This window comes from Microcaecilia unicolor, chromosome 3 (genome assembly GCF_901765095.1).
Source record: "Microcaecilia unicolor chromosome 3, aMicUni1.1, whole genome shotgun sequence".
NCBI classification, from domain to species: domain Eukaryota; kingdom Metazoa; phylum Chordata; class Amphibia; order Gymnophiona; family Siphonopidae; genus Microcaecilia; species Microcaecilia unicolor.
The window spans coordinates 255,007,062-255,017,319 of record NC_044033.1 but is presented as its reverse complement, the minus strand read 5'-3'; the positions used below and the strand labels follow the sequence as shown (position 1 = coordinate 255,017,319).

Below are 10,258 nucleotides of genomic sequence, written 5' to 3'. Positions count from 1 at the left end.
ATTCCAGCCTCAGAAATAACAGCTGCGGTTGTATTCTGAGAAGAGCGACGGGTGCATGGAGTGACTCCAACAAGGTCAGCAAAACAGTGACCGAATCCAGTCTGAGGCACGCGTACATAAGTATTGCCATACTGGGACAGACCAAAGGTCCATCAAGCCCACCATCCTGTTTCCAGCAGTGGCCAATCCAGGTCACAAATACCTGGCAAGATCCCAAAAAAGTACAAAACATTTTATGCTGCTTATCCCATAAATAGTGGATTTTCCCCAAGTCCAATTTAATAATGGTCTATGGACTTTTCCTTTAGGAAGCCAGCCAAACCTTTTTTAAACTCCGCTAAGCTAACCACCTTTACCACATTCTCTGGCAACGAATTCCAGAGTTTAATTACACGTTGAGTGAAGAATAATTTTCTCTGATTCATTTTAAATTTACAACTTTGTTGCTTCATCGCATGCCCCCTAGTCCTAGTATTTTTGGAAAGTGTAAACAGACCCTTAACTAGGAAAAGGGGAAGGGGAAAGCTAGAGCAACTGGGCAGAAGCTGGAGGGGCCTTCTGGCCCTGTAAAAGAGCCTGCCAAAAAAAAAAAGAGGGTGGAGCAGGGAGAGAAAGACAGAGAGAAGGAAAACGGAGGGGGAGAGCTCAGGGGGTGCAGAAAGAGTGTCAGATTCTGAAGCTGGGTGTGAAATTCCTGCTCTGTCCACCCCCCGACTGCTGTCCAGAACTGGACCCACAACCCAGGTGGGAGCTAGAGGAGGCCTGTTTATCCCCCTGGAGTCCCGATCAGCTTTAAAAGTCAAACAGGATCACCAGATCCAAGAAACTGATGCCATTTCTATTCCGCTTTTAATCTAACAATCCAAAGAACCCCCAAATGGGTTAATAAACATCATAATGGGTAAACGCTACCCACCCCCAGCGCATGCCAGTTCTGGCGCTACAGTAATTTTCTAGATTTTTGTAGTGCCGGAACTTAACCGGCGGTAATGGGACAGCACCGCGAGCTGCCCGGTTACTGCCAGGTTAGCATGGGGGGAGTCCTTACCATCGTCTCAATGGGTGGCAGTAAGGCCTCCTCACCGAAATGGCCATGGAGAAATTTTAAAGAAGTTCCTGAAGCAAGGATTATTGTCTGAAAAGAAACTCTTTGCTAGTCCCCAAACCAGAAAGGAGGTGTTGATGCCCCTCTACGTTGGTGAGGCGCAACTTGAAGTATTGCGTTCACTTCTGGAGGCTGTATCTTGCTAAAGATGTAAAAAGACTGGAAGCGGTGCAAAGAAAAGCTACAAAAACGGTATGGGATTTGCGCTGCAAACCGTACAAGGAGAGACTTGCTGAAAGACCATCAAGCCCAGTATCCTGTTTCTAACAGTGGCCAATCCAGGTCACAAGGACCTGGCAAGATCCCAAAACAGTACATTTTATGCTGCTTATCCCAGAAATAAGCAGTGGATTTTCCCCAAGTCTATTTTAATAATGGTCTATGGATTTTTTCTTTAGGAAGCCGTCCAAACCTTTTTTTAAACCCTGCTAAGCTAACAACTTTTACTACATTCTCTGGCAGCGCATTGTTTCCATGCCAGGCCTTGGATGGAGTCCATGTTGTGAAGGATGTAACTACATGGAGACTGGAGTCCTCCAAGTATGATGAAAATTGTATATTAACAAGAAACTCCAGGAGCTTTGCCATCCATGGGATGCTAGACAGCTCTACAATTTTCAACTTGTGCAAGGTCACCTCCTGCAGCCTTAGGAATTGGTGTCAATACAGTTGAAGATATTTCCTCTGGATAAATTGGGAAGCTCGCCAGGTGCCCTTGGCCTGGATTGGCCGCTGTCGTGGACAGGATGCTGGGCTCGATGGACCCTTGGTCTTTTCCCAGTGTGGCATTACTTATGTACTTATGCTTCTGATAATACGATATGAATAAAATCTGTGAGCCAACCTAAAATATTGGTAGGTATAGTACCTAAATAGAAAGATGGCCATGAATCCAGAGAGCATCCTTCCATTGCAATTCTCTCCTCACAATCTGTAACAGGAAAATTAATTCCAAGATCTCTCAGCTGGTATTCCCAATGCCTGATCCAAGATCCTTACCGTTAATCTTATATCGGTATTCATGGGACTTCACAAGAATGAATTCTGAATATTATTTACCTTCAATTGAAAATACAAAGCAAGTTTTTCATCAGAAGGTAGCACTGATTCGGAGATATGCATAACGCTATCTGTACAAGTTAACTCCTTAAAATATTTACAGGAATTATCAGCTTCCTGTATCTTTCTATCATAAAATTGATCTCCAGCCTCTATGATTCAGTGAAATGCCCCACAGAGGACTTTCAGATCAGGTAGTTCCCAATAATTCCAATGGTGGTTACCAGAGAAAGGGCTTTTTTTTCGGCAGGTGCCAGTTTTGTGGACTCGCTTTCCAGTGGACTTGCATACGGAGGCTTCTTTGAAACAGTTTAAAGGGAAACTAAAAGCCTTTTTTTTCCCAGTGACACTTGACAGAATCTCCCTGTGACAGTTGCAGAACCTCCAAGTGAGGGTCACAGTGTTCTCATGTGACATGACAGGGGTTCAGGGTTCAAACTGTACCCCTGAGATTAACAGTCTTGTGACCTTGGGCAAGTGAGCGATTAGGAACTCTTTGGGGTAATGACATATAAACATGTTTCTCATGCGGGGGGGGGGGGGGGATTTGGCCCCTTTAATCCAGATGTGGGGTTCCCATGATCTGTAATGCTGCATTGCCACAGGTACAAAATTAACCCCCCCCCCCATCCCTGAATATAACTCATCCTGAAATTCTGATAAAGGCCTGAGCTTAGTCTAAAATCCCTCCCCTCCCTCCCCCTCCGTGAGGATTTATGACATTTGAACCCCACCTGCCCCTTCTCCAGCGGTTTAAATCCCTCACAGTCTCCTCCAAAGGTGAATTGGGGTCTAGGTGGGTGCAGGGGGATCCTCACCCCCACACACCGATCCGGACAGCCAGGCTCCGGGTTGTCCTCCCAGTGGGGATTGTGAAATTCTCATTAGCATCAATTAATTATCCATTAATAGGGAAGGAGGGAGGTAGAAATAATAATAGAAATGCATAATTTTTATATCAGCTCTACATGATTTAGAAAATACAGACACAGCAGCAAGAGTTATTAAAAATACATTAATTCATTAATTAACAAACGTAATTTCTAAAGAACTAGGCTTTAAGTAATGATAAAAAAAAAATTAAGCTTGGAGTGGACCAGGATTAGTCTTGAAGTGGTATTTTGAATCAGCAGTAAAACGAGAAAGTTTCTATTTCATGGGGTTCTCTCAGGCACAATAAACTTTATCCCCCCCCCCCCCCCCCCACACACACACACACACGAATCCGGATCGGTAAGGCTGGCTTTTGGATCTCTCGCCTCAATCCGGACCCTGAGTGACCTCCAGCTGGGGGGGGGGGGGGGGTCTTTGTTTCTTTGTCCCGTTTTCTTCCTCTTTTTCTATCCTATTGCCATTGTAGTTCCTTTCTAATTTAAAAGTTTTGGCCATTGTAAACCTCTCAGACATGATGCAGTATCTCAAGAATAAACAAAACTTGAAATATTTGTAAACGTACAAGTTCTCAGCCCAGGGACAGACTGTACACGCGTAAAGGACAGACACCGCTGCACACTTCTCAGAGAGGAGACAAAGAAAGGATCCAGGAAGACATCCCCTCCCCCACAGGAGGAAGATTTAGGGAAAAAGGACCATCTCCCCACCCCCAACACCAGCCGGGGAAAGTTGTATTAACACTCCATCTTTTAAAAACGTGCAAATAAATTCAACACGACACAGGGAAACGGTTTAAATGAGATTCACTGACCGCAACCCAAAGGAAAGTTTTTCCAAAGAAATCAAATTCCAGCCCCGGTTAAAAACTCCTTTAGAAAGGGGAGGAGGGTCTTCTTAAAACACATTACCTATACCATAATATCTGAACCTGGGGGGGGGGGGGGGTGAGTTACTTACAGCTGGATCCCAACTTTCTGCCCCTGGATCGGGTGGGGGGGGGGGGGGGGGAGCAACCTTCCTTCTCCTTAGGATTCTGGCAGGCTCCAGTCTGGGGCAGGACAGAATCTGCCCCCTGGGAAGAGGAGGCAGCAGCATGGTCGGGTCGGGCTTGTGCAGAAGGAGAACAGGAAGAAGACCATTCCCCTCCCCCTTCGCTCGTACTCTGCCAACAAAGGCCAGGAGGTCCTTCCTCTGCCACCCTACTCCCTCCCTCTCCCAGCCACGTCCGGAGGCTGACCCCCCCCCCCCCCCCCCGGAAAGAGGCTGGAGGTCGCGAACACAGAGAAAGACAGAGGAGAGCAGGAAAATGATAAAATGTTCCCACTATCCCCCCCCCCCCCCCCAGTGCCAAAGGAGAGGGGGAAAGAGATGCTCAGAGAGATGAGAAATTTTTGGCCTTACCTTGGGGGGGATAGGAGAGGGCAGCAACAATGAGGTTGGCGTTGGGGGGGCTGCACTTTGGGGGCTCACATGTCTGTGGAAGGACAGCAGAGGGTGTGAGGGAGGGGTCCGCCCTGCTCTCTGCTGGGGATCGGGGAGGGGTGGGGGGTGCTCGGCTCCTGCCTGGTATTTTGGAGAGGTGAAAACTTTTCCGAGGAATCCCAGGAATGGAGAGAGATAGCGTCCATGGGAATGAATTCAGTGACTGAGGGGCGGGGCACTCCCGCAGGGGCGGAGCCAAGAGGATAGGGGCTGAGCTATATTTGGGGGGGGGGGCAGTTTTGTCTGGCGCCTCCAAGAACAAATGTTCCCGTGAGTGGAGCTATCAGCTCCCTCCCCCACCCACTGCTAGGAGGAAGCTCACACGGCCGGAGTCACTATCAGGGTCTCTCCTGTCCCACCACTAGGGCTCACACGGGTTGGTCACTATTGCCCCCCCAAATCCCCCCTCTCACCACTAGGACACAATTGGGAGGAAATTCATGCTGCTGGAGCCACTATCAGCACCGCCCCCCCCCCCCCCCCAGGGCACCGCTGGGAGGAAGCTCAATTAATAAGACACTAGACACAGATCTTTAAAAATCTTAAAATGTGCCCTGGCCCATTGTACCCCAATGTCTGAAATCTCCCTGTGTGGCAAAAAGAGGAAAATCTTTCGTTTCCGAAGGCTGCAAAGGTTCGCTGGGTCAGATAAATGCGGGAGTCTTTGTCCCCTCCAGGAAACTGCCCCAGTCCCAATGTAGATATTTTGTCTTATGCTGCCTTCATGCGGCACATTGCAGTACTGCATCTCTGACCCCATTTGTGGCACCCTCCCGAGTCCCTAAAAGGAGGGAAGGAGCCCCTCGGCCCTCTTGCCATGGGGTTAAGGTGGGTGGGTGGGGGGGGGGGGGGTCAGATGAAAAGGACGGGGAAGGGGGCAGGGGATATTTACTGGCAAACAGGAAGGGGAGACAAGAAAGACATGTAGGGGCGAGGGGCAGGTGAAGAGAGTGGGGAAGACCCTGGGACTTCCTTCCCCCCCCCCCCCCCCCCCCGTGGTGGGAACCCACGTGGGTCTCTCTCTGTGATGCCCGGTCCAGGGTTCTGGTTCTGGAGTCAGAACTGAGGCAGTTGAGGCTTGAAAGAAAACAGCGAGAGCGCAGGAGGCAGAGGAGCTGCTGAACCAGTCAGGGAGTGATCGGGTAAAGGGAGCAGGGGAGCTTTGAGGGGTATCCCGAGAAGGAGAGAGGGGAGGGGGCTGTGAGGGGTTCCCCGGCAAAGAGAAGGGGAGGGGGCTGTGAAAAGTACTCCAGCAAGGAGAGGAGGGGGATCCTAGTGCTACAGTCAAGGACGGACTCAGTATCCCCCAACCCCCGGCAGGGCTCTAGGAGGTACCCCATGGTGGGAGGGGCTGAGTGATTCCCCGCCCCCCCCGGCAGGGAGGCAGGTTGCTGCTCTCAGACGTCCCTGGATTGTTCTCCTGCTGCTCCTCCATACACTCATTCACTCCTCTCCTCTCCTCAGCTCTGGGCTCCCTCACCTCCCGGGATGCTGTCGCTGCCGTCGTTGGGGCTCCTGCTGCTCCTGTCCCGGTCCTGCTCCCCGGCTTTCCTGCCGCGGCCCATTCAGGACATGGAGAACCTGTTTCGGGACCTCGGACAGTTCCTGGAGGATGAACAAGTAAGGATGGCAGACCTGGACCCCGATCACTGCCCTGAGGAAAGTGAAGCACCCCCAGTTCAATCTCTAGGAACCAATGCATGCATGAGCTCTGCACCCCCTGAGGGAAATCGGAGGCCCCGCTCCCCTTTCAAACTCTGCAACCTGGAAGGCATCCCATGCACCCCCCCCCCCCCCAGCTCCATCTCTGCAATCCGGGAGGGGGAGAGCCCATGCCCCTGCATCTCCTAAGCCCGGACTGCAGCCCTTCTTCCCCCCTCCCCCCTCACCACACCCAAGCCGATGCTTCCAGTTTTCCAGTCTGGGGCCTGTTCAATTGCTGCCTGGCAGCTCTGCTGGGTTCACTCTGTTCTCTTTGCCCCCCAGGAAAGGAAAAGGTTTTCTATTACAGTCTCTGCTTTATTTGCATAAATCTAAACGTGAATAGAAATCCTGAAGCACTTTGATGGTGGGGGTGGGGGATCACATCTGTCTGGAAGGGAAGTGAGCATTGCTACTGAAAGATGCTACAGCCTGTTCTCTTTCCCCTTTCAATGTCTACAGGAAGGACCAGACAACAATGGGCAAACCTTTGATTATTCAGTGGACTTTGGCCAGCTGCCCCCCAACTACCACAACGAGGAGCAGAACGAGAGAAAAGTGGGCAATGCCTCTATTTTCAGCCGCAGGAAGATTGACAAGGTGAGGGGGGGGGGGGGGGAGAGAGAGAATAGAGTTGAAGGAAGCTGCAGAAGGTGAGGGACAGAGGAAGGAACAGATAAGGCTGCAGGAAGATGGACAACACATGGAATGGGTAGAGAAAGAGTTAGTTGCTGAAAGATGGAGAAGGTGAAGGGTAAAAATGACCTATCTGTTCTCTACCCCCCACTTTCCCTAGTTGCTCCAGAAATATGGAACAGTTATGTCTTTGTTCCAAGATTTTATTACATAGGGTCTCGTTCAAGCAATACTTTTCTACCACTGGCACTGAATTAGGAAATTTAATTTTTGAATAAAGTCTGTACAGTACTGCCACGACCACCGTTTCATTCTCTTGTCCGGCAGGTCACTAATAACAGGACAGGGGAGATGGTGATTTCCCAAAAGACATTCACCTCTATAGAAGAGGGGGACCGAGGCCTGATGGACCACTGGAAGGTTAGTACAGAGAGCCGGAGAGACCTTCCTTACCTCTTACATCCCCTCCAGATGTTTAGAGAGTCCCTTCTTCTGGAAAAGGAAAGGAAAAGTGGAATCTAACACACTGCACTTTTCCACTTCTCCGAGCTTTTTGTAATGTAATTCATTTTTTGATGTGGAAATGTCCTTGAAGGCTGTTTACATTTCACTGATGGGGATTTAATAAAGCGGGGAAATGGATCTACTAGACAGTATTACAGTAAGGGAACAGACAGACAGAGATAGCGACAAGAAGTAGCGGAAGGGATGAGAAAAATTTCCTAATGATAGCAGACATTTAGAACAGTGTTCAGTATTATATCCTGGTCCATCGTAAGCAGATATTTTTCTCTGAAGGTGATGGAAATGTCATATTTTATGCTTAGGCCTCTCTGTTTCCATATCACTTAGCTTTCTAAGATTTACACAGCACCTGGCAACCAGGATCCAGGAGGAACAGCATATGCAGAAGAGGCAGGAGAGAGAGCATGCGATATCTCACTCACTCACCCACAGTCACATGCCCCTCCTTTTCCATCTCACCTCTTTCACCTCAGATGTTACACTGGAAATGTGCCTCCCTCCCCCCCCTCCCCAACGTGGCCCTCACCCATTTGCTCTAGATACCAGCTGGTGCACCTTGACCTGGCATGAAATGAACATAAGTCAGGCTGTTCAACAGAGAAAGGAAGCTAGAGTAACGTGTCACTCCATGTCTACCAATGTCAACACAACCATCTGCCACCCTGTGGAAGAAAAACCCCATCATCAGTGAGAGGAAATCAGGTAGATTAGCCTGTACGATGGAGTGGCAGTTGGCTAAGTGTCCTTGAAAAGAAAGAAATACTCAGGCAGGTGGCCACCCAACCGAGTTGTAACACTCCCTTCTACAGCTATTTTAGAATTGAACACTTTGGTTCCCATAATCCCACCATCTGACCTCTCACTGGCCAACCTCAGCTTAGTTATGTTAAATTATAGTGGGTAGTGATAGCAGAGATGCCAGGTCGTTTCACCGGACACGCTTGTGTGTTTTCCAGAAGAGTCAAGAGAGAGAGAGGAACCGCTCCGATAGACTTCAGGCTCTGAGAAGACCTCTGAGGCCCCATCAAGGGTTGGTGCACCCACGACTCGCTTTTGTCATGATGCAGATCCCCCGAACCACAAGAGCCAAGTTGCCCAATACTGACATGTTCCTGGAGCTGAAGCGGGAACTTCACCGGCAAAGTATGGCAGCAGAGCCGGTCCAGCAAAGGCTGGTCCCACAAGCCCCAGCACAGCACGAATACCAAAGAAGTTGGCCAAGTCTCATAGGCCTACTCAGGAGAGCATTTACCTTTGATAGATAAACTAGTTATATTGTATGTATTTTCTTCTATGAGGTGACACAGTACAGTGGGGTCTTGAAATAAAGATGTTAATGGCTGAGAGCCAATGAGTTGAAATTATATGAACCATGGAGCACAGATTAAAAGACACAAACACACACCATATTTTACCCAACCACAGACTAAACCTAATCTCGGATCCTGTAAGAGAGAGATTTAGGCCTGGAAGGAGAGTCTCCCATTAAACACAACTATTTTTCAATGTAGAGAGTATTCCGAGAGGGCTGTGGCTTAATTCTAAAGATAAAACGAGGGAGGCACCCTCAATCCTTATTAAAACTAGTACTGCACCATGACATTGCAGTGAAAGGAGGCAACTCAACATCCATAGACAAGGTGAAGACTACAGTCCAGGCCATTTAAACTGAAGCACATCGATCTTCTTTCATCTATAGGAAAAATTCTCTTTAAGCCTGATTTTGTAAACAGAGATGATTGTTACACTGCGTCTATCCGTCAACACCTACTCTACTCTCAAGTAACACAGAAGAATCACAAGGCACTCCAAAGTATTGGTGTAGGGTTCAAAAGGCATGCAAATAAAGCAACTCAACTGAGGAGTGGGAAGAAAGAGAAAACCATGAAAACCTGTCCTCATCTTCATCAAAGCCATCATCAGACACATAGACATTCATCCAAATCCAGCCCTCATCTTCACCAAAAGCATCATCAGACACATAGATATTCATCAAAATCAACCTTCATCTTCTCCACAACCACCATCAGACAAAAAGACATTCATCCAAACCAGCTCTCATCCTCACCAAAACCATCATCACATACATTCATTTAAACCAGCCCTAATTTTCATCAAAACTATCATCAGCCTCGCTGATATTCATCGAAACCATCCCTCATCTACTATAATAAAAAGCACCTCCAACGTTCTGTAGCTGACTCCGTGGCAGTGAAGGGTTTGTAGGGTTCATGCTGCTATCCATCTCCTGTCCTTACGTTAGCGTGCTTCCTGGTTCGTCACATGCGAAGTCACATTCATAAGGGTGTCGTTGTCCATCCTTCCCTCCCTTCCAGTTCCAGGCCCCCTCCCTCCGATTTTTAAAAGTCATCTTCACTTACCAAGTCAGGGTTACGGCGGACGGCAGCAGCAGCAGTAAAAGGCGTGCAGGCTCGGTCCTTCTCTCTCTCTCAGCTGTGGTCCCGCCCTTGCGGAAACAGGAAATGAGGGCGGGACCACAGCTGAGAGAGAGAGAAGGGCCGAGCCTGCACGCCTTTTACCGCTGCTGCCATCCGCCGTAACCCTGACTTGGTAAGTGAATATGACTTTTAAAATTCGTAGGGAGGGGGCCTGGAACTGGAAGGGAGGGAGGGACGATGACGACCCTGGAACTGGGAGGAAGGGAGGGGGAGCCTGAAACTCGGACGGAGGGGGGGACCCTGAAACTCGGAGGGAGGGAGGGACCCTGAAACTTGGAGGGAGGGGATGGACTCTGAAACTCGGAGGGAGGGAGGGACCCTGAAACTCGGAGGGAGGGGACGACTCTGGAACTGGGAGGGAGGGAACGACCCTGGAACTGCAGGAGGGGGGGAGGGA

At 49.3% G+C, this 10,258-nt stretch overlaps 1 protein-coding gene across 1 annotated transcript in view; it reads left to right on the top strand.

The window, feature by feature from the left end:
* Positions 1 to 8,748, top strand: part of DKKL1 (dickkopf like acrosomal protein 1) — a 99,431-nt gene extending 90,683 nt beyond the window's left edge. Inside the window, exons 2-5 of the mRNA XM_030197938.1 lie at positions 6,005 to 6,160; positions 6,704 to 6,841; positions 7,205 to 7,297; positions 8,359 to 8,748. Coding sequence (XP_030053798.1) covers positions 6,029 to 6,160; positions 6,704 to 6,841; positions 7,205 to 7,297; positions 8,359 to 8,667 — 672 coding nt within the window. The 5' untranslated portion in view covers positions 6,005 to 6,028 and the 3' untranslated portion in view covers positions 8,668 to 8,748. The remainder of the gene's footprint in view (positions 1 to 6,004; positions 6,161 to 6,703; positions 6,842 to 7,204; positions 7,298 to 8,358) is intronic.
* The last annotated feature ends 1,510 nt before the right edge of the window (positions 8,749 to 10,258 follow it).